Source organism: Argopecten irradians, chromosome 12 (assembly GCF_041381155.1).
Source record: "Argopecten irradians isolate NY chromosome 12, Ai_NY, whole genome shotgun sequence".
Lineage (NCBI taxonomy): Eukaryota > Metazoa > Mollusca > Bivalvia > Pectinida > Pectinidae > Argopecten > Argopecten irradians.
Genome location: NC_091145.1, coordinates 40,113,408 through 40,139,106, shown reverse-complemented (window position 1 = coordinate 40,139,106; position 25,699 = coordinate 40,113,408). Strand labels below are relative to the sequence as shown.

General features: G+C 38.9%; 1 protein-coding gene across 2 annotated transcripts; it reads right to left on the bottom strand.

Annotated features, from left to right (window-relative positions):
* Window positions 1–7,754: 7,754 nt before the first annotated feature.
* On the bottom strand, window positions 7,755–23,599 carry LOC138305165 (uncharacterized). Of its 2 annotated transcripts, none has more exons than XM_069245584.1 (14): window positions 23,453–23,599; window positions 21,541–22,168; window positions 20,708–20,796; window positions 19,187–19,835; window positions 18,520–18,666; window positions 17,779–17,929; window positions 14,935–15,141; window positions 14,386–14,557; window positions 13,619–13,744; window positions 12,723–12,940; window positions 10,186–10,329; window positions 9,817–9,894; window positions 8,964–9,086; window positions 7,755–8,569 (listed from the first exon to the last, which is right to left on the bottom strand). In XM_069245584.1, exons 2-14 carry the CDS (start codon window positions 22,134–22,136, stop codon window positions 8,390–8,392), a joined length of 2,880 nt encoding a protein of 959 aa, XP_069101685.1. In that variant the 5' UTR covers window positions 22,137–22,168; window positions 23,453–23,599; the 3' UTR covers window positions 7,755–8,389. The 2 variants fall into 2 exon arrangements, with proteins under 2 accessions (XP_069101685.1, XP_069101686.1); XM_069245585.1 differs by having other exon boundaries at window positions 23,403–23,573.
* Between the last annotated feature and the right edge of the window lie 2,100 nt (window positions 23,600–25,699).

The following is a 25,699-nucleotide window of genomic DNA, read 5'->3' as shown; positions in this document are numbered from 1 at the left end:
TGATGACGTCATGATTTGATGTCAGGATTTCAGGATGTTGTGACAAAACAGCTGCCTCCTCTGGATTCTTCGTACGTTGTTGTACTTCTGTGATAAAAATTATCTTAAATTTGTGTTTAATTCATATGAAATTTTATGAAACTTGTATAGAATTTTTTATTTTTGCTTGTCATGGCTCGCAAATATTAAAACTTCTAGGAATCATTTCATAAAATCTCATAGGAAATGAACACTCATTTAAAATCATATACTTTAATTAGATTGATATCTTTTACTGAGGTATTGCTTTCCCTTGACTAAATAGGTACGATATTCATATTTTCTGGCTTCATTTATACATCCTAATTTACTATGTATATGATCATACTTTCATTTGAATACTCATATTATCATTTGTATGTACAGTTGTAATCAATAACTCACGATCCAATTCATGTACTCTACTACCTGCTCTACCTGGCTTCGGTCTGTTAGTTAGACGATTTCGTCTCTTGACCACCTTGAATAGTTCGTAATCATTGATGTTCAGTTGCGCCTTTTCCTTAATGTTACTTTATCTTAATCCTTAAGATCCTTATGTTTGGTTGTGGTTTGGCGGGATCCTCTTTTCTATTTACACAAATCCCCGCATGTCTATTTACAGTTCCTTGGTCCTTATTTTATATCATACTTGTAATGTCTCATATTCTTAATTGAAAATTGAATACTGTTTTTTTTTTAAGTCTCACAGTCGCACAGAATTTAACAGTAATTTATCGGCTGGCAAGGAGGGTTGTCTTTATATACAGGTCGGTTGTACTATATAAGTTGTATACAGTACGTTTTTTTATCTCAGTAACAGTCAGGGTCATGTAAGGTCATGCCAGGTTTGAAGGCGGAGGAAAACCCGAGCATCTAGAGAAAAACCACAGACCAGTGGTCTGTACCTAGCAACTGGCCCACATGTGATTCAAACTCACGGCCCAGTTATTGTGACTGTAAACAAGTCTGGTACAAATAGACGTCAGATTCTGTATGAAGTCTCCAGTAACAGTCTGGTTTGTTTGATTGAATATCCTATTAAAAGCAAGGGCCAAACCACCAACCAGCAGTCAGTGCCTGGGAACTGCCCAACATTGGATTCAAACTCGAGGCCCAGGAGTGAAGGACTTTTGGTAATATGTCAGGACATCTTAACCGCTTAGCCACTGTCCATTGCCCCAGAAGTGAAGGGCTTGTGGTGATATGTAAGGATTTTTTAACCACTCAAACACCCAAGGTGGTAGTAGGTTTGTGGTACATATAATATGTCATATGACATCTTATCCACTCACTAACCGCGGCCCAAGAGGTGGTAGTAGGCTTGTGGTACATGTAATATGTCATAGGACATCTTAACCACTCACCAACCGCGGCCCTAGAGGTGGTAGTGGGCTTGTAGTACATGTAATATGTCAGGACATCTTAACCACTCACCAACGGCCACCCCAGAGGTGGTAGTGGGCTTGTAGTACATGTAATATGTCATAGGACATCTTAACCACTCACCAACCGCGGCCCCAGAGGTGGTAGTGGGCTTGTAGTACATGTAATATGTCAGGACATCTTAACAACTCACCAACCGCAGCCCTAGAGGTGGTAGTGGGCTTGTAGTACATGTAATATGTCAGGACATCTCAACCACTCATCAACCGCGGCCCCAGAGGTGGTAGTAGGCTTGTGGTACATGTAATATGTCATATGACATCTTATCCACTCACCAACGGCCACCCCAGAGGTGGTAGTGGGCTTGTAGTACATGTAATATGTCATAGGACATCTTAACCACTCACCAACCGCAGCCCCAGAGGTGGTAGTAGGCTTGTGGTACATGTAACATGTCATAGGACATCTTAACCACTCACCAACCGCGGCCCTAGAGGTGGAAGTAGCCTTGTGGTACATGTAATATGTTATAGGACATCTTAACCACTCACCAACCGCGGCCCAAGAGGTGGTAGTAGGCTTGTGGTACATGTAATTTGTCATAGGACATCTTAACCACTCACCAACCGCGGCCCTAGAGGTGGTAGTGGGCTTGTAGTACATGTAATATGTCAGGACATCTTAACCACTCACCAACCGCGACCCTAGAGGTGGAAGTGGGCTTGTTGTACATGTAATATGTCAGGACATTTTAACCACTCACCAACCCCGGCCCCAGAGGTGGTAGTGGGCTTGTAGTACATGTAATATGTTAGGACATCTTAACCACTAACCAACCGTGGCCCCAGAGATGGTAGTGGGCTTGTAGTACATGTAATACAACCGTTCACCAACCGCGGCCCCAGAGGTGGTAGTGAGCTTGTAGTAATTGTAATATGTCAGGACATCTGAACCACTCACCAACCGCGGCCCTAGCGGTGGTAGTAGGCTTGTGGTACATGTAATATGTCATAGGACATCTTAACCACTCCCCAACCGCAGCCTTAGAGGTGGTAGTGGGCTTGTAGTACATGTAATGTGTCAGGACATCTCAACCACTCATCAACGGCCACCCCAGAGGTGGTAGTAGGCTTGTGGTACATGTAATATGTTATAGGACATCTTAACCACTCACCAACCGCGGCCCAAGAGGTGGTAGTAGGCTTGTGGTACATGTAATTGGTTATAGGACATCTTAACCACTCACCAACCGCGGCCCTAGAGGTGGTAGTGGGCTTGTAGTACATGTAATATGTCAGGACATCTTAACCACTCACCAACCGCGACCCTAGAGGTGGTAGTGGGCTTGTTGTACATGTAATATGTTAGGACATCTTAACCACTCACCAACCGCGGCCCTAGAGGTGGTAGTGGGCTTGTAGTACATGTAATATGTCAGGACATCTTAACCACTCACCAACCGCGACCCTAGAGGTGGTAGTAGGCTTGTGGTACATGTAATTGGTTATAGGACATCTTAACCACTCACCAACCGCGACCCTAGAGGTGGTAGTGGGCTTGTAGTACATGTAATATGTCAGGACATCTTAACCACTCACAAACCGCGACCCTAGAGGTGGTAGTAGGCTTGTGGTACATGTAATTGGTTATAGGACATCTTAACCACTCACCAACCGCGGCCCTAGAGGTGGTAGTGAGCTTGTAGTAATTGTAATATGTCAGGACATCTGAACCACTCACCAACCGCGGCCCTAGCGGTGGTAGTAGGCTTGTGGTACATGTAATATGTCATAGGACATCTTAACCACTCCCCAACCGCAGCCTTAGAGGTGGTAGTGGGCTTGTAGTACATGTAATGTGTCAGGACATCTCAACCACTCATCAACGGCCCCCCAGAGGTGGTAGTAGGCTTGTGGTACATGTAATATGTTATAGGACATCTTAACCACTCACCAACCGCGGCCCAAGAGGTGGTAGTAGGCTTGTGGTACATGTAATTGGTTATAGGACATCTTAACCACTCACCAACCGCGGCCCTAGAGGTGGTAGTGGGCTTGTAGTACATGTAATATGTCAGGACATCTTAACCACTCACCAACCGCGACCCTAGAGGTGGTAGTGGGCTTGTTGTACATGTAATATGTTAGGACATCTTAACCACTCACCAACCGCGGCCCCAGAGGTGGTAGTGGGCTTGTAGTACATGTAATATGTCAGGACATCTTAACCACTCACCAACCGCGGCCCTAGAGGTGGTAGTGGGCTTGTGGTACATGTAATATGTTATAGGACATCTTAACCACTCACCAACCGCGGCCCTAGAGGTGGTAGTGGGCTTGTAGTACATGTAATATGTCAGGACATCTTAACCACTCACAAACCGCGACCCTAGAGGTGGTAGTAGGCTTGTTGTACATGTAATATGTCAGGACATCTTAACCACTCACCAACCGCGGCCCTAGAGGTGGTAGTGGGCTTGTAGTACATGTAATATGTCAGGACATCTTAACCACTCACCAACCGCGGCCCTAGAGGTGGTAGTGGGCTTGTTGTACATGTAATATGTCAGGACATCTTAACTTAACCACTCACCAACCGCGGCCCCTAGAGGTGGTAGTGGGCTTGTAGTACATGTAATATGTTAGGACATCTTAACTACTCACCAACTGTGGCCCCAGAGGTGGTAGTGGGCTTGTAGTACATGTAATACAACCGTTCACCAACCGCGGCCCCAGAGGTGGTAGTGGGCTTGTAGTACATGTAATATGTCAGGACATCTTAACCACTCACCAACCGTGGCCCCAGAGGTGGTAGTGGGCTTGTAGTACATGTAATATGTTAACCGTTCACTTAACCACTCACCAACCGCGTCCCCAGAGGTGGTAGTGAGCTTGTAGTACATGTAATATGTCAGGACATCTTAACCACTCACCAACCGCGGCCCCAGAGGTGGTAGTGGGCTTGTAGTACATGTAATATGTCAGGACATCTTAACCACTCACCAACCGCGGCCCCAGAGGTGGTAGTGGGCTTGTAGTACATGTAATATGTTAGGACATCTTAACCACTCACCAACCGTGGCCCCAGAGGTTGTAGTGGTCTTGTAGAACATGTAATACAACCGTTCACCAACCGCGGCCCAAGAGGTGGTAGTGAGCTTGTAGTACATGTAATATGTCAGGACATCTGAACCACTCACCAACCGCGGCCCAAGAGGTGGTAGTAGGCTTGTGGTACATGTAATATGTCATAGGACATCTTAACCACTCACCAACCGCGGCCCTAGAGGTGGTAGTGGGCTTGTAGTACATGTTATATGTAAGGACATTTTAACCACTCACCGACCCCGGCCCCAGAGGTGGTAGTGGGCTTGTAGTACATGTAATATGTTAGGACATCTTAACCACTAACCAACCGTGGCCCCAGAGATGGTAGTGGGCTTGTAGTACATGTAATACAACCGTTCAACAACCGCAGCCCCAGAGGTGGTAGTGAGCTTGTAGTAATTGTAATATGTCAGGACATCTGAACCACTCACCAACCGCGGCCCTAGCGGTGGTAGTAGGCTTGTGGTACATGTAATATGTCATAGGACATCTTAACCACTCCCCAACCGCGGCCCTAGAGGTGGTAGTGGGCTTGTAGTACATGTAATGTGTCAGGACATCTCAACCACTCATCAACGGCCACCCCAGAGGTGGTAGTAGGCTTGTGGTACATGTAATATGTTATAGGACATCTTAACCACTCACCAACCGCGGCCCAAGAGGTGGTAGTAGGCTTGTGGTACATGTAATTTGTTATAGGACATCTTAACCACTCACCAACCACGGCCCTAGAGGTGGTAGTGGGCTTGTGTACATGTAATATGTCAGGACATCTTAACCACTCACCAACCGCGACCCTAGAGGTGGTAGTGGGCTTGTAGTACATGTAATATGTCAGGACATCTTAACCACTCACCAACCGCGGCCCTAGAGGTGGTAGTGGGCTTGTAGTACATGTAATATGTTAGGACATCTTAACCACTCACCAACCGCGACCCCAGAGGTGGTAGTAGGCTTGTGGTACATGTAATATGTTATAGGACATCTTAACCACTCACCAACCGCGGCCCTAGAGGTGGTAGTGGGCTTGTAGTACATGTAATATGTTAGGACATCTTAACCACTCACCAACCGCGGCCCTAGAGGTGGTAGTGGGCTTGTAGTACATGTAATATGTCAGGACATCTTAACCACTCACCAACCGCGGCCCTAGAGGTGGTAGTGGGCTTGTAGTACATGTAATATGTTAGGACATCTTAACAACTCACCAACCGCGGCCCCAGAGGTGGTAGTGGGCTTGTAGTACATGTAATATGTCAGGACATCTTAACCACTCACCAACCGCGGCCCTAGAGGTGGTAGTGGGCTTGTAGTACATGTAATATGTCAGGACATCTTAACCACTCACCAACCGCGGCCCTAGAGGTGGTAGTGGGCTTGTAGTACATGTAATATGTCAGGACATCTTAACCACTCACCAACCGCGGCCCTAGAGGTGGTAGTGGGCTTGTAGTACATGTAATATGTTAGGACATCTTAACCACTCACCAACCGTGGCCCCAGAGGTGGTAGTGGGCTTGTAGTACTATGTCTAGGAATCTACAACCGTTCACCAACCGCGGCCCAAGAGGTGGTAGTGGGCTTGTAGTACATGTAATATGTCAGGACATCTTAACCACTCACCAACCGCGGCCCCAGAGGTGGTAGTGGGCTTGTAATACATGTAATATGTCAGGACATCTTAACCACTCACCAACCGCGGCCCCAGAGGTGGTAGTGGGCTTGTAGTACATGTAATACAACCGTTCACCAACCGCGTCCCCAGAGGTGGTAGTGAGCTTGTAGTACATGTAATATGTCAGGACATCTGAACCACTCACCAACCGCGGCCCTAGAGGTGGTAGTGGGCTTGTAGTACATGTAATATGTTAGGACATCTTAACTACTCACCAACCGTGGCCCCAGAGGTGGTAGTGGGCTTGTAGTACATGTAATATGTCAGGACATCTGAACCACTCACCAACCGCGGCCCTAGAGGTGGTAGTGGGCTTGTAGTACATGTAATATGTTAGGACATCTTAACTACTCACCAACCGTGGCCCCAGAGGTGGTAGTGGGCTTGTAGTACATGTAATACAACCGTTCACCAACCGCGGCCCATGAGGTGGTAGTGGGCTTGTAGTACATGTAATATATCAGGACATCTTAACCACTCACCAACCGCGGCCCCAGAGGTGGTAGTGGGCTTGTAGTACATGTAATATGTCAGGACATCTTAACCACTCACCAACCGCGGCCCCAGAGGTGGTAGTGGGCTTGTAGTACATGTAATACAACCGTTCACCAACCGCGGCCCCAGAGGTGGTAGTGGGCTTGTAGTACATGTAATATGTCAGGACATCTTAACCACTCACCAACCGCGGCCCCAGAGGTGGTAGTGGGCTTGTAGTACATGTAATATGTCAGGACATCTTAACCACTCACCAACCGCGGCCCCAGAGGTGGTAGTGGGCTTGTAGTACATGTAATATGTTAGGATATCTTAACCACTCACCAACCGTGGCCCCAGAGGTTGTAGTGGGCTTGTAGTACATGTAATACAACCGTTCACCAACTGCGGCCCCAGAGGTGGTAGTGGGCTTGTAGTACATGTAATATGTCAGGACATCTTAACCACTCACCAACCGCGGCCCTAGAGGTGGTAGTAGGCTTGTGGTACATGTAATTGGTACATGTAATATGTCATAGGACATCTTAACCACTCACCAACCGCGACCCAAGAGGTGGAAGTAGGCTTGTAGTACATGTAATATGTCATAGGACATCTTAACCACTCACCAACCGCGACCCAAGAGGTGGAAGTAGGCTTGTGGTACATGTAATATGTCATAGGACATCTTAACCACTCACCAACCGCGGCCCTAGAGGTGGTAGTGGGCTTATAGTACATGTAATATGTCAGGACATCTTAACCACTCACCAACGGCGGCCCCAGAGGTGGTAGTGGGCTTGTAGTACATGTAATATGTCAGGACATCTCAACCACTCATCAAACGCAGCCCCAGAGGTGGTAGTGGGCTTGAAGTACATGTAATATGTCAGGACATCTCAACCACTCACCAACGGCGGCCCCAGAGGTGGTAGTGGGCTTGTAGTACATGTACTATGTTAGGACATCTCAACCACTCACCAACCGCGACCCCCTATATGAGGAATATTTATGAGAAATCTGTCATGTTGACATAATGTGATATATGATCAAAGTACTACAACGTATCCCGACAATTGATTACAAAAACATAATTTTCAGGTAAAATAAATATTTATTTAACAACTAACATTTATCAATAAATATTTATCACAGGTTTTCATGTAAAATATAAAAAGACATTAAATAAAAGAAAGAAAATTAACAAATAGGAAAAGTGTGTAAAATATCACAAATTCTTTTAATCTTGACATCACAAATAAAAGAAATATGAAATGTATACACTTGTAAATAATCATCTAAAATAAATGTTTTAAAGTTATATAATCATTTAGTCAATCTCTAGTTTTAATAATCCATCCATCCATCCTACATTTTTCGGTAGTCTTCCACATCATTGAGGCACCATCAATGAGATATAACATGGCAGTTTATTGAGATGTTTGTAACAGGAGAGGAGAAAATGTAGCGGCAAGACCAGGATTCGAACCAGGGACCCTCAGAACACTAGCCGAGTGCTCTACAAACTGAGCTATCTGGTCACCGATGATCGACCCAGTCCAATCCCGCTACATGTTTAACGGTAACACTCTACTTTGATATTGCACATTATTCACGCTCATAATAACAAGACTAACAATGGTTATAATATTTTTGTATCCTACTCGAATTCCTCCACTGAAACTTTTACCGACCAGCACTTTTAGAACCCTCGCCACTCCCTATTGATTCAAGAAAAGTTTGAAGACGTATCGATGGGTTGATCCAGGATAGCCTGTTTTGACTTAGAGATCTGTTGTTGTATCCAGGGAACATACGCGGCCATTGTTTTCAAGTTACGTCTGATGGATGTTTCAAGTCGTGAAATCCTCCTCAAATGATTCTCTGTCAGGCGACTGTTGTCAAAAATCTGTAGGATTATAAAACATTCTTCATAGAACTGTATAACACCTAGCTCAGACTTTGTATTTAGTTTTCAATAGTACAGAACTTTGTAATCAATATATAACATTTCATGGAATTCTGAATTATCAATATTCCTGCATGCTGAAAGCTTAAAACAAGATATCTGGCATAGTGTAAAGAGAAGTGCTTAAGATTTAAAGTGTATTTGTAGGAGTGACCTCAGCGGCCGAGTGGTGAAGATGATCCGATACATCATCACTAGCCCTTCTGGGTTTGAGTTAGAATCCTAAATAAAAAGAAGTCCTTAAATGACCTTGACTTATAACAGGACGTTAGCCCAAACAAATACCAGCATTTTTCAGACTAATCAACACAAAAATATCTGTTTATGTGCCCACCTGGTCGAGACGATCGACACTGAAGAGGATTCTGTCCAGTACTTGGGTGACGAGGTTCCTGATCCCAGACTTATGTGTAGCGTTAGATAACATAACAAGGGTATTCTCTAGAACCATGTGTACCTGTGGGAAAGAACTTTTCTTCATTACATTGATGAAAACACAATCATTCAAATGATTTAACCGAGAAAGAAGTATACAATGATTTTTTAAATTGCCATTCTTATAAAGCACGCTTGTACATTTATGTATTTAAACAAGAAAAATCAATCCGGCTTACAGTATTATGCCTTTCACAGATCAAATGTTTGCCAACTTTGTAATAAATGCCTTACAAAACTAACCAGCTGATATCCATATAGATTTCTAGATTGGATCCCAATGAGTATATTGAAGGATTCACTTACAGACTTGTACGCTAGCATAAACCTGTGATACACACACTACACTTTCATGCAATAATACTGGAATACAGAGTGTGTATAGCCAAAGGGAAATAATCTATTTAATTCAAAGGGAGATAATTATCTTTCATCTAATATTGTTCACCAAATTCCTTATTGAGTTTTAGTTTAAAAGAATTCAACCGAGTTCCGGAATTTGATATTTTTCGTTTGTTAGAAGAGACTTGAATATAAGATTTGGTTCAAAAAACAAAGTTAGTACCATATCATATACAAGTACAGAACTACAAACTAAACCCATTATTCACTGCCATTTCCATATTTTCAAAATAGAGACAATTTCATAATCCGTGCCGCTAACATATAATTAACGGGAAAAGGCCAGAATAGTTTTTTGTATGCGGTAAAACTAAAGCTTGTAGAATTTCTTTGTTAATGATAGTATTTACCTCTCTGAGAAACAGGAGGGAGGATCTCACTTGCGTATACAAGTCATGGTCCATCATTTTATTTCCCAGCTTCCTTTTCTAAAATACAAAAAAAAAAAATCAAAAAAAAAATCATATATGAAAATGAAAGTTTTCATTATATGGTGAGATAGCCTGTAGCTGTCATTTACTTCAAAATAATTGAAATAATTATTTTAGTTTTAGAATGAGATAAACAAGGATTTTTTTATGCCGAATCAAAAACACTTTTTCAGTCAATAATCATCAATTATAATGCATATTATATGCTAAACTTTTGTTTGCTGGCACAGAAACTTAAATTTATATCTACTTTACACATATGATGACACAATGATGACGGAATCTTACCATCGTTTTTATTGCGTAGGATCTACACTTGGCTTCAACAACTTCTGCATGAAATATCCTATTCCATTGGTGTCTGTGCTCAACACTTTTCTTGTACATTTGAATGGGAAAGGCAAAATTGATGTCATTGTCAAGTTCCATTGTCTGAAAATATATGTTAGTATAATATCTTAAAGATACCAGAAAAAGAGTGAAACTATCAGATATCTAATGGACATTAAAACTACCAGATATCTCATGTACAGTAAAACTATCAGATATCTGATGGACATTAAAACTACCAGATATCTCATGAACAGTAAAACTATCAGATTTCTCATGAACAGTAAAACTATCAGATATCTAATGGACATTAAAACTACCAGATATTTCATGTACAGTAAAACTACCATGTATCTCATGTACAGTAAAACTACCAGGTATCTCATGTACAGTAAAACTATCAGATATCTAATGGACATTAAAACTACCAGATATCTCATGTACAGTAAAATATCAGATATCTAATGGACATTTAAACTACCAGATATCTAATGGACATTAAAACTATCAGATATCTAATGGACATTAAAACTACCAGATATCTCATGTACAGTAAAATATCAGATATCTAATGGACATTTAAACTACCAGGTATCTCATGAACAGTAAAACTATCAGATATCTCATGTACAGTAAAACTACCAGATATCTCATGAACAGTAAAACTATCAGATATCTAATGGACATTAAAACTATCAGATATCTAATGGACATTAAAACTATCAGATATCTAATGGACATTTAAACTACCAGGTATCTCATGTACAGTAAAACTACCAGATTTCTCATGTACAGTAAAATATCAGATATCTCATGAACATTAAAACTACCAGATATCTCATGTACAGTAAAACTATCAGATATCTCATGTACAGTAAAACTATCAGATATCTCATGTACAGTAAAACTACCAGATATTTCATGTACAGTAAAATATCAGATATCTCATGTACAGTAAAATATCAGATATCTCATGAACAGTAAAACTACCAGATATCTCATGTACAGTAAAACTATCAGATATCTAATGGACATTAAAACTACCAGATATTTCATGTACAGTAAAATATCAGATATCTCATGAACAGTAAAACTACCAGATATCTCATGTACAGTAAAATATCAGATATCTCATGAACAGTAAAACTACCAGGTATCTCATGTACAGTAAAACTATCAGATTTCTCATGAACAGTAAAACTACCAGATATCTGATGGACATTAAAACTACCAGATATTTCATGTACAGTAAAACTACCAGATATCTCATGAACAGTAAAACTATCAGATTTCTCATGAACAGTAAAACTACCAGATATCTGATGGACTTTAAAACTACCAGATATCTCATGTACAGTAAAACTATCAGATATCTAATGGACATTAAAACTATCAGATATCTAATGGACATTAAAATTATCAGATTTCTCATGAACAGTAAAACTACCAGATATTTCATGTACAGTAAAACTACCAGATATCTCATGTACAGTAAAACTATCAGATATCTAATGGACATTAAAACTACCAGATATTTCATGTACAGTAAAACTATCAGATATCTCATGTACAGTAAAACTACCAGATATTTCATGTACAGTAAAATATCAGATATCTCATGTACAGTAAAACTATCAGATATCTCATGTACAGTAAAATATCAGATATCTCATGAACAGTAAAACTACCAGATATCTCATGTACAGTAAAACTATCAGATATCTAATGGACATTAAAACTACCAGATATTTCATGTACAGTAAAATATCAGATATCTCATGAACAGTAAAACTACCAGATATCTCATGTACAGTAAAATATCAGATATCTCATGAACAGTAAAACTACCAGATATCTAATGGACATTAAAACTACCAGATATTTCATGTACAGTAAAACTACCAGATATCTCATGAACAGTAAAACTATCAGATTTCTCATGAACAGTAAAACTACCAGATATCTGATGGACTTTAAAACTACCAGATATCTCATGTACAGTAAAACTATCAGATATCTAATGGACATTAAAACTATCAGATATCTAATGGACATTAAAATTATCAGATTTCTCATGAACAGTAAAACTACCAGATATTTCATGTACAGTAAAACTACCAGATATCTCATGTACAGTAAAACTATCAGATATCTAATGGACATTAAAACTACCAGATATTTCATGTACAGTAAAACTACCAGATATCTCATGAACAGTAAAACTACCAGATATCTCATGAACAGTAAAACTATCAGATATCTAATGGACATTAAAACTATCAGATATCTAATGGACATTAAAACTATCAGATATCTAATGGACATTTAAACTACCAGATATCTCATGAACAGTAAAACTACCAGATATCTCATGTACAGTAAAACTACCAGATTTCTCATGAACAGTAACATTATCAAGCAGATATCTCGACAGGAATAGTATGAGAAACCAAATCATTTTTAATAAATTTGGTTTTGTTGTTTTTCTGACTCACCACTTCTTCCTTTTTATGTTGAGCACAGGATAACATGCCAGAACTAACGTGAAGTTTCCAGTCGCCGAGACATTCCCAACAGAAACTGTGTGAACACTTGATACATGTCATATGTGAACAGCCCCCATTCTTCTCCATAGGGTACACACATTTAGGACATCTCTTTACATTGACATAATGTGTCATTTTCTCCACAGGCTTCCATCGACCATCATCACCTTTTTATATATAAACACCAGGTCAATGCTCAATTTCTGTATCCTACAGCCTGCTGTATTAGACTAATAGAATCTTACATGGGTCTGTCAAGTGGACAGAGATATCTCAACCCGAGTGAAAGATTTTGGCTGGTCAAACAGAGGCTTGCCGATGGTTGGTGGCCAATATCTTTCACGACGGTTGAGATATCCCTGTCCACTTGACAGACCCATGCAAGATTATTTTTCTTCCATATTTAAAAATATTCAGATTAAGAATTATTTTTAGAGTGTTGACAATTAATGGCGTCCTTGACAATAATCTCTAGATGCATTAATGACGTCATTGTCAAGCGCGTGTGAGCTGTCTTTTCCCTACCCTGGTAAAAGACAGAGTTATCTTTCCCTAGCAACCGCGGGATAACCCTGTTAGGTATAGATGAAAGGCGTATCCATTATTATATATATACTGGTTTATCCTGCAACTGTCGCACATATTGATGGATAACTGCTGCCAGGTAAACTTGTGCTTTATCCATCAATACCAAATGCTGACATATTTCTTTATATATATTGAATAGACCTAAATCTTTTAGATGACAATGTTTCATTAAAGTAACAAACTATGCAAACATCAGATTTGAAAAATTGAAACAGCAAATATTAGAAAATATATAGTAAACCCTGACCTACACCTACCGTTCTGTAATAGCATCTTTTTGTAGGCGGTGTACTGGTCACATGAAGCTGGCCAGTGGACATCTGACCGACAGGAGAAACACCAAGTCTTCCCACAGCCACACAGTACAGGTGTAAATCTCTTACCTGTAGGTCAGAATGATATCTATATAACATCTACAGTACAGGTGTAAATTTCTTACCTGTAGATCAGAACGATATCTATATAACATCTACAGTACAGGTGTAAATCTCTTACCTGTAGATCAGAATGATATCTATATAACATCTACAGTACAGGTGTAAATCTCTTACCTGTAGATCAGAACGATATCTATATAACATCTACAGTACAGGTGTAAATCTCTTACCTGTAGATCAGAACGATATCTATATAAAATTTACAGTACAGGTGTAAATCTCTAAGCTGTAGGTCAGAACGATATCTATATAAAATCTACAGTACAGGTGTAAATCTCTAAGCTGTAGTTCAGAACGATATCTATATGAAATTTACATAACAGCACCGACTGAGCCAAAGAGGCATGCGCTGTCAGCTGAGTGACAGAGAGCATAATTAACACTAAGTACAAACAACAATAACCTGTTCCTTTTACACTACTCCCACATTTTCTTCAGATTTCCTTCCATAGGTTATTTAGCTGGATACCAATGTAGAAGAACAGGAGAAAATACATATTCCCATTGAGTGCCCCAACCTGGAATCAAACCAGGGTCTCTGTATTTAACAAGCTACACAGAGCCACTGTTTTAACATAAGCCTTTACCTGGACTGGACAGCTTTGCCACTTTGTGACAAGAGGGTTCTGGACACCAGTTCCACTTCAGTGATCTCTCCACAACCATCTCTTTTTTCCTGTATATCCACCTCAAGGCAATGTCCGTGGGCAGAAGGCATCTCACCATCACATCGTCAACCTCACAGTTACATCGATAAGTCTGGGTTAAAAATTAAACTACAGTTCATTGAAATTCATGTTCACATACTTTGTAAACCAAAGTTAAGACTGATGCTCTGAATATCATACAACAAACTACCGCCTGCTCCTTCATGTTATCAGTATTGATACAAGCAAAGCATAACTATTGTGCTTAGTCATGATATATCATTGATCACAGTTGTTTCAAATCGAGATTGGAGTAACCAGAATTACTCAAAACCAACTTATTTGCACATTTTCAGACCTGACAAAAATGATCATGTTCATTTAGAGCTGTCTGATTAATTTATCACTAATTTTTAATCTGCTGCTAAATACGCTAACTTAATCATACTCAAAATAAGTTAAATTACAGTATATTTATTCCATTCTTACCTGGCACCTTATCCTGATTGCTCCCTGTCTGATCTTCTCCCAAATATGCCGTCTCCAACAGTCAACACAAAAGAAATGACCACATGGCTTTAACATACAGCCTTGTGTATATGGGGCATCAATCAGACAGATTTCACAGTATCCCCACTCCATCAATGGTGACGAGGTATCAGAAAGAATGTTGTAACTATTGGGCACAACATCATTCTAGAAAAAGATCAGAAAGAATATAACCATTGGGTATGACATCATTCTAGAAAAAGATCAGAAACAATATAACCATTGGGTATGACATCATTCTAGAAAAAGATCAGAAACAATATAACCATTGGGTATGATATCATTCTAGAAAAAGATCAGAAACAATATAACCATTGGGTATGATATCATTCTAGAAAAAGATCAGAAACAATATAACCATTGGGTATGACATCATTCTAGAAAAAGATCAGAAGAATATAACCATTGGGTATGATATCATTCTAGAAAAAGATCAGAAACAATATAACCATTGGGTATGACATCATTCTAGAAAAAGATCAGAAACAATATAACCATTGGGTATGATATCATTCTAGAAAAAGATCAGAAGAATATAACCATTGGGTATGACATCATTCTAGAAAAAGATCAGAAACAATATAACCATTGGGTATGACATCATTCTAGAAAAAGATCAGAAACAATATAACCATTGGGTATGATATCATTCTAGAAAAAGATCAGAAACAATATAACTAACCATTGGGTATGATATCATTCTAGAAAAAGATCAGAAACAATATAACCATTGGGTATGACATCATTCTAGAAAAAGATCAGAAACAATATAACCATTGGGTATGACATCATTCTAGAAAAAGATCAGAAACAATATAACCATTGGGTATGACATCATTCTAGAAAAAGATCAGAAGAATATAACCATTGGGTATGACATCATTCTAGAAAAAGATCAGAAGAATATAACCATTGGGTATGATATCATTCTAGAATAAGATCAGAAACAATATAACCATTGGGTATGATATCATTCTAGAAAAAGATCAGAAGAATATAACCATTGGGTATGATATCATTCTAGAATAAGATCGGAAACAATATAACCATTGGGTATGATATCATTCTAGAAAAAGATCAGAAACAATATAACCATTGGGTATGATATCATTCTAGAAAAAGATCAGAAGAATATAACCATTGGGTATGATATCATTCTAGAATAAGATCGGAAACAATATAACCATTGGGTATGATATCATTCTAGAAAAAGATCAGAAACAATATAACCATTGGGTATGACATCATTCTAGAAAAAGATCAGAAAGAATATAACCATTGGGTATGACATCATTCTAGAAAAAGATCAGAAACAATATAACCATTGGGTATGACATCATTCTAGAAAAAGATCAGAAACAATATAACTATTGGGTATGACATCATTCTAGAAAAAGATCAGAAAGAATATAACCATTGGGTTTTTCCTATATAAACGATAGTAAATTTGACCCCCTCCCCAGGGAAAACCTGAGATCCTATGGCCATGAAATTCACATTTTTGTAAAGGGCTTTAAGACATTCCAATATATGAAGAGTATATCTGGTTCCATCAAATCTGTGAATTCAAAAGAAGATTTTTGAAGTTTTAGCCTATTTGATCCCTTTTGGCCCTGCCCCTAAGGCCCCTGGGGTCGGCCAGGACCAATATGGATATGATGATAAAATGCTATCTCGGGCTAAAAATTCTTACCCAGTTTGACTAATTTCCTTTGAAAAATAAGCAAATAATGTTCATAAAAGTGTTTTTCCTACATAAACTTAAGTAAACTTGACCGGCCCTCCCAAGGGGGAAACATGAGACCCCAGGGTCATATAATTCACAGTTTTTGTAAAGGACCTTAAGACCTTTCCATCTATGAAGAGTATTTTATTCTACCAGTTCCAGAATTTCAGAAGAAGATTTTTGAAGCTATACCTGTTACCTGTTATCTCTTCTTAGACACCGTAGTTAGCTGGTTCCAGCTAGTTGTAATAATGTATAATTAGCCTATTTGACCCCTTTTGGCCCTGCCCCTAAGGCCCCTGGGGGTCGGTCATGGAAAATTTGTAAATAGGATTCAATGGCAATCTCATAGGGATAATTCTGACAACATTTGACTAATTTTCAATTATAAATGACCAAATTATGCTCCAAAATGTGTCTTCACTATATAAACTATAGTAAACTTAACCCCCTCAGGGGGAAACCTGAGACCCCAGGGTCATATAATTCACAATGTTTGTAGAGGGCCTTGAGACTTTTCCATCTATGAAGAGTATTTGATTCTACCAGTTCCAGAATTTCAGAAGAAGATTTTTGAAGCTATAATTAGCCTATTTGACCCCTTTTGGCCCCGCCCCTAAGGCCCCTGGGGGTTGGTCATGGAAAATTTGTAAATAGGATTCAATGGCCATCTCATAGGGATAATTCTATAATAACAAGATCTAACGATGCCCCGTTCGGGGTCACCTCAGCATGACCCCTATGGTTAGCCAATCAGCGTGTCGCCTACGGAATCTTCGGTGTGGTTGATTCATTTGGAAGTGTAAACGGATAATAGTACTTCCGGAGATGCTCCAATTCTAGGCCAGAGGTCATGCTGAGGTGACCTCGAACGGGGCATCGTTAGATCTTGTATTGGAGCGTAACGTAGAGTATCATAGTGGAAAGGAATTACAAGTCTAATTTTAATTAGATTAATGTTGTAAGAGGAATGAACCCAAGGTCCCAACCCTGGCATCCCCCTAATTTGTTTGGGAATAAAATCAATTTTGAAACCTTAAAGAAATATATATATATACCTGCACCAAGTCCTGATTGTCTGTCTGTGTGTCCTCTGTACTGACCAATGTTCTATAGGCCTCCGCTACTGTCCTCAGCTCAACAGCTGACCCACACAGGCTGGCCGTCAGGTTACCAGTACAGTTTCCAGTGTTTCTCTTCTGGACACCACTATAATCAATTAAGTTTAGTATTATGTGTTATCAAAGTACTGAAAGTACTAATGTAAAGCCTTCCGGACTCCTATTATCAAGTATGATATCATACAGTAAAACCAGATAAGTCAAAGTCAGCGGGACCAAGCAAAATATTTGACTTATCCGACGGTTCAACTCATCCGTGTTTTACTGTTCACGAACACATTGACGTCTAAGTTGTACTGACTGTAACGATTGTTTCCATGTCAACGTTTTACACACATATTGGTTTAAGATAGGCAATAATTAACAAGAGTTAGCACTACTCAGTTGATCAGTCATGTTCGGTTAATCAGACCTAGACTTGACTTTTACCTGAGACAGCATGATGCCAGAATGTTTGACATAAAAAGATGTCAGATTGTCTTTATAAAGAACAAGTACTACTGATGAAATACATGAAAAAGCTTAACACTCATGCCAAAAATAAAAGTCATTAGCATATAATCACATCTATATTTCAGATATAGATGCAGCCAATCAAAACATGTCTGGATAGAAAATATGTCAATACTGATGTAGACATAATAAGTGCCACATTTAAGAAAAATGTTCAACTCTGACCTTTGATGTGGTGTAGACCGAGTGCGGAAGGTGTGTCTGATAATCTCCTCTATAGTATAAACCCTGTCTGTCTGGCTGAGCCGTTTCTGTAGAGATCCTAACACGTCTCTCGCGTTCACCTGATCTGACTCGCTGTGCACTTTCACCCTGGCATTAAATGCAGTTATGGATTAAACACTATATGTATTGCTTTTAAAACATGTGCTATCAGTTGATACTGTTCTGTATTTACATATTACATAGTTATCTCCCTTGCGGGTGGGTTTCCATTGTAATGTCATTATTTTGTGGAAAATAAAAGTTGTTTTCTCTGAAAAGTATGGTGTTACGCTTGCAAACAAATGACGTCAAAATCAATACCTACCCTGAAGATAAGTTGTAATATGCAAATACAGAATATCAACAGTGTGTATTGATATACTGACAGAAACTTCTCAATTATCACAAACATCAAGCTAGATATATTCTATGGTATTTTAAAATAAGTGCATACACACAGAACCTTAAATGAGCTAGTTTACATATGCATGTCATAGTAGATTTTATGAATTGCATGAGCCTTTGCTATGATTTGCGTGCAAATTAAAATAAATGAGATTAATTTCTGAAAAATCTCATGACTTCAGACTATTTGTAACTTTTAAAATAATAATTTGTAGTAATTTACCAATATTCTGAATCTTCGGTAGAGAAAGTTGAGAATTCTGACTTTTGCCAAAGAAGCAAGCTTTCCTGAGTTGTCTCCCCTGTGATCATCATCATTGGTGGAATACACCTTCCGTAATGGATGTTTCCAGTCTGAGACAATCTCTCTATGCTGTCCCTCTTAATCACACAGTGGTAGTAGTCGCTATCAAAGTTGGTCTCCTCCCACACAGGCTGTGTTATCCCCAACACATTAGTAGTCTCCTCGTCCTCCTCCTCTGAACCTTCCTCTTCACGTTCAACATAGATAACTTTGTTTTTCCCATAATATGTTCCATTTGTGTCCCTTGTCGCTGAATTGGGTGTCGTGTTGCCATGACGACAGTGAGAGACAGATTGACCTTTTCTCCCTCGAGGACTAGGTGTGTGACAAAAGTCAGCCAATGTTATCTGTACAGGATTAGTATACAGGTACTGACTTGTCTCCTTGTCAACAATAGCAACTTCTTGATCCTCAAAACAGAAGAGTTCCTCGTCATCAAGGTAACCTTGCTGGTACAATCTTTGGTCTGAGCTGGTGAAGTTTTTATAATACCACTGAGGACCTGACTTTGAACAACATCCCTTCCCTTTATTGTGTGATTCATACCAGAATGATGGGTAACGATGACCTAAAACAAATTTCATCAGGTGGTTTTATTGTCAAGTGGATCTTTTTTAATCAGAAAAACAAGAGGTCCAGATGGCCTGTATCGCTCACCTAGTTAATGTCACCAAAAAATCAGGCTTGGATCCCCCCAATAGCAAAGAGATACTACCAGTCAAACATGAGTGATATTCATTGTTTAGTTTCACAATCTAATTACAATTTGACTTGTATATCCACCCCACTACTGTACTATAGGTTATGCTCCATTACAAGATCTAACAACTCCCTGTTCAAAGTCTGACCTCAGCATGACCCCTGGTCTAGAATTAGATCATCTTGGAATATACTATGTATAGCTAGTAGCCGTTTATACTTTTGAGAGAATCAACTACACTGAAGATTTCATAGGCTGATTGGCTAACAATAGAGGTCATGCTGAGGTGACCACAAACAGGGAGTTGTTAGATCTTGTATTGGATTGTAATGTAACATTTGTACAATTTTAAAACTACTCGTCATTAAAGAAAGTTAAATGTTTGGAGGGGAAGAAAAATCTGACTGACCTACGAGAAATAGCAGAACCCAGGACCTTGCAACTGTCTTAAAATTATGTTTTGTTTAGCTAATCAAAAATTACATAACATTTTGTATACTCATCTATGATTGGCTAAGTTTTAACTTAGACTGTTTTAGACATAAGACATGATCTTTTGGGCCTGGCAACTGGCTCACATGGGTTTTAAACTTGCTACCAAGAGTTGAAGGACCAGTAGAAGAATATTGGTACAACTCAACCCCTAGGCCACAGTGACTTCTGAATGTATGTTTCTATCAATACCAGTCACTGTCAATAAGAATCAGGATCACTGTACTATGTACACCACACATACTTACCTTCACAAATGTTGTGGGCCATGCGTGGATAGCTGACCTCATAACGGACCTCTGGTATTGCTGCCTGATGATAATCACCATTTAAAACCCTAAATAAATGATACACAAACATAAATGTATCTGTAGTTAAAGATGCTCTAACAACTGCCTGTATATAACCACCACATGTCTATAATGACAACCTGTAAATAATGACCACCTGTCTATAATGACAACCTGTAAATAACGACCACCTGTCTATAATGACAACCTGTAAATAACGACCACCTGTCTATAATGACAACCTGTAAATAATGACCACCTGTCTATAATGACCACATGTCTATAATGACAACCTGTAAATAATGACCACCTGTCTATAATGACCACATGTCTATAATGACAACCTGTAAATAATGACCACCTGTCTATAATGACACCCTGTAAATAATGACCACCTGTCTATAATGACCACCTGTCTATAATGACCACCTGTCTATAATGACCACCTGTAAATAACGGCCACCTGTATATAAAGAAAATATGACCATATGTCTATATTTGAAAAATGTCTATAACGACCATCTGTCTATAATGACAGCCTGTCTGTAACAACCTGTATATAATGATCACCTGTCTAAAATGACCGGCTGTCTATAACAACCACACAAGTATAACCTGTCTATTACGACCACATGTATATAACAATTTAGTTTCAATAGGAAAAATGCAGAGACTGAAAACATTTTGACCGTTGATATGTTTTAACAGCCAGGATATGTCTACAAGTTATACAGTACAATAGACACAGAATGATCTATAAAGGTCACAATGCCATACCTGTGAATACTTACTGTCTTATGTTAAGTTTTGTTGGTTTTACTTTTGGCAGGGATTTTACTTTCCTTTGAATTCCACGAAGGTTTGGTTTTTGGCGGGTTTTCAGTGAGGATGTAGGCTTTGCTGACGACTCCAATTCTTGTTCTTTTCTGTGACAATTCAGTTTGAGGTCCGACAAACAAGATAATGATTTATTTCCATGGTTGTGATGTGTGCTGTATTTTGTATCGTGGTAAGACAATGTATCTGAATGAAACCACAATCGAATTGGATAAGGATAACAGACCCGTTCGTGCATGACAAGTTTATAATCTTCTTCCTCCAGACCTCCATCGTCTATCAGATCGATTATCTGCTGTGGGAGTGTCCATCGTTTACGTTTGTTAAGAGAGTAACATAGAGTTTGATGTGAGAAATAATTATCACTGGTCTCGAGATCCCCGTCTGACAGATGGTGGTTCAGTATCACCGCAGTGTCCTCTCTATGGCTAGGGTTGTTGAGAAGGAACTTTAACATATAGCCATCTTTAAATCTGGAGAGTGTGGAGTTACAATGTTTACAAACCTTATTTCCACTTCTTACACTGTGTTTTCCCTTTCTAAGGACCATTTTAAGGTTCTGATCGAATCACTGTTTTTTCCCTAAACAAATATATAATATAATATATGATAAACATTTACTTACATGTACACACAACCATCCTCAATAGTCCAGGGGTTACTATAACTGATGCTATATCCACCCCTTGACTATCTCATAGTAAAACTGGAGACAACAGAACAGGTAATTTAGTCCTTTGATGTTCATCAAAAGAGCCATATAACAGTACACTGTGGTTGACTGTGTGGCTTTGAAGTTGGGAGTCGCTCTCTGTAGTCATCAAAGGAAATCTTTGCAGGCCTGTGATTGGTTCAGATTTTTTCTCCTGAGCTGCCTTCAGTTTTACTATGAGATAGTCCAGGGGTGGATATAACGTCAGTTATATATATATATATGTAGCGGGATTGGACTGGGTCGATCATCGGTGTCCAGGTAGCTCAGTCGGTAGAGCACTCGGCTAGTATTCTGAGGGTCCCGGGTTCGAATCCCGGTCTGGCCGCTACATTTTCTCCTCTCCTGTTACAAAATTGGCGCCCAACTAAATAACCCACGGTGGTGGTGTTTGGAAGGGTCTCGTGTGTCTTCGAGGGCGAAGACTTTGAGAAAGGAGGGAGGAGTGTAGCGGGATTGGACTGGGTCGATCATCGGTGACCAGGTAGCTCAGTCGGTAGAGCACTCGGCTAGTATTCTGAGGGTCCCGGGTTCGAATCCCGGTCTGGCCGCTACATTTTCTCCTCTCCTGTTACATATATATATATATATATATAGTAACCACTGGAATATTGGGAATGAAACGCTGCCTTCAGTTTTACTATGAGATAGTCCAGGGGTGGATATAACGTCAGTTATATATATATATATATAGTAACCACTGGAATATTGGGGATGAAACACAGCTTGACAAATCAGAACTCAAATTATACATATGATATGCATGTACATGTTTTTGCTCTGATAACTGATATAAGATATCAAATAAGATAGCTTATAAATACGTACATGTGTACAGTATTTTTCATTTGTTTTGTGTATTTTACAATGAATTTCACATGTTCATTATATATTACTGTATAAGAGATTTACTCCTTAAAGATTAAAGTTTGCTTAATTTACACAACATGTACATGGTCGGTCACAGATCAAAATTTATCATCTAGACTTATTTTGTCTCTGTTTCAGACACCAGAAATCAATAGTTTGACAGTTGACAAAAACATCTATATATATTTTATATGTATAAAGCACATGGGACGAATTGAGATATATTAAACTTACTAACTTGTTCTTGGTTTGTCTAATATAGATGCGCAATAATCAAATCTTACCCTTTTCAGAAAGTAGTGTACCTTCTACATGTGCAAACCACTTACTAAACAAGTTTTCTCTGACTTTTACATATAAATGCATGGTTACTTGTTATGTTTATGTTTACAACTCATGGTGCAATAATAAATTCAGGTCACTTGAACGTTTTTCATTACTGGACTTCTTATCACAATATTCAAGGGTGGAGGTGATTTCGTGTACGCCGTCCCCGATACCGTACCCGATCCCCGTACCAGGAATGACGTTTATTACAGATTACTCGACAATAAAACAAGCTACGATAATAATGTTAGTACGGTTAGGTTTGGAATTCAATTTTACATCATTGTGTCAAATATCAACGCACAGTTTTCTTTATTTTTCTCATAATAGCAAATATTAGTTTTTCAAGAGGTGATTTCTTGTACGCCGCAATCAACCGTTCACACAGTAAAACAAGACACATACAACCAGTTTTATAAAACTTGGGATGTATAAACCTTCTATGTGCACACTGTAAACCTCAAGCTGTATATACCCCCTGCTGGAGTTCCCGTAACTTAATGTTAACACAACATTCTGACCATTGCAGTCAAGATGGACAACATGGAAGTAGAAAGATGATATTGATGTACTGTACGAATGAGTTTTACTTGTGCAGGTTCACTTTATTAAAAGGTGTTGATATAAAATATGACCATTTACTCTTGTAATATTCTTACAGTAATTAATAAAACTTTGTTATTCTCTCTAGTACAATTGATCTGCCATCATATATATAATTCTTATTTGATAAGTAATGATTAATTAGGTTCCTATGTCCAGAAAATGTATTTTTTGTACTCCTGGCATCCGTTTTCTTTGTAAATTTTCTAATATGTGTATCAGTTTTTATGATGCTGTGCCCCATCCCTATCCCTGCCAGCTGTGAGCTGGTCACTGATTGGTCAGTCTGGCCAAAGTGTGTACGTCTTGGTTTACAGGATAGAGCATGCTCTATTCTAAAATGTGGTTTATCTTCCTGGCAGAAGGATTATGCTACAGAGGAATAAGCTAGTTCACACAATGATATTTGCTTTATGCAACAAGGTTTATCATCCTTGATCTACTGTGTGAACGGGCCTTTAGCTCCCGTGGTACGGGTTCGGGGATCTTGAGACTGCTTGTACGCCATCGCCGTGATACATGATAAAGGCAAGATTTTGCTCATGTATCAACTGAAATCTTTAAAATTCCTTTGCAAATTCAATCATATGTGTATAATTGATTACGAGAATACAACAAACATTATGAAAAGCCTTTAAATAGCTAGTATGCTTAAAAATTAATGAAATTTCACGGTTGATTGCGGCGTACAAGAAATCACCTCTTGAAAAAACTAATATTTGCAATTATAAGAAAAATAAAGAAAAATGTGAATTCCAAACCTAACCGTACCAACATTATTATCGTAGCTTGTTTTATTGTCGAGTAATCTGTAATAAACATCATTCCTGGTACGGAGATCGGGTACGGTATCGGGGACGGCGTACACGAAATCACCTCAACCATATTCAAGCGTCAAACCGATTTATGTACCGCGGGAAATACAAACATACTTCAACGTCACAAATGTAGTTGTAACATGTTTCGAAATTGAAAGGTTTAGACGTGCAACGAAATAATTTTGATAAAATAACATCTCTTGAAGACTAAACAATCCTTGATTTTTTTATGAACACTGTTCTTCCGATGCACAATACCTCTATGACAATACTGTGGTAACTTTCAAATATAACGTTAGTGAATTAGCCTCCCTTTTAATAGTTTACATAACATTGCCCTGAAAACTTAATTCTGTATCATATTTGATCAGGTGTTTTTAGTATTTGTAGTGGAAGCTCTTTTTCTGTTTTTACTGTCATCGATCTCCAGTGTCAACATGAAAACATGGAAACGCTTCAGAATATTAGGCTATTATCAAGTGCTAAAACATGATACTGTTCATCATTGTAGTTCGCATTCATTATCTTTATTTTGATGGTATAATAACAAACACGCTGCTCATTTACACACTAGGCCTGAGTGATTAGTTGATAAACAACTTCTTTCTCAAAATGGTCAATACCAATGTGACCGAGTTTCCTAGTTTGTTTTGTTTACATCGCTCAGCTGATGATCGTGACCTCGTGGCATGCCTGTCACGTGACAAATGTCATTGGTTATTACCTTTGACCTCTGGCAAAATGTAGTGGATACTTGATGTAATTAAATTTGTTTGTCATTAT

Coding starts and splice junctions, on each gene's coding strand:
- LOC138305165 (XM_069245584.1), bottom strand. CDS start 22,136: ATGGTCCTTAGAAAGGGAAAACACAGTGTAAGAAGTGGAAATAAGGTT. Junction 9,087..9,816: donor CCCTCCTGTTTCTCAGAGAG/GTAAATACTATC, acceptor TCTTTCCCACAG/GTACACATGGTTCTAGAGAA. Junction 8,570..8,963: donor GTGTCGATCGTCTCGACCAG/GTGGGCACATAA, acceptor ATAATCCTACAG/ATTTTTGACAACAGTCGCCT.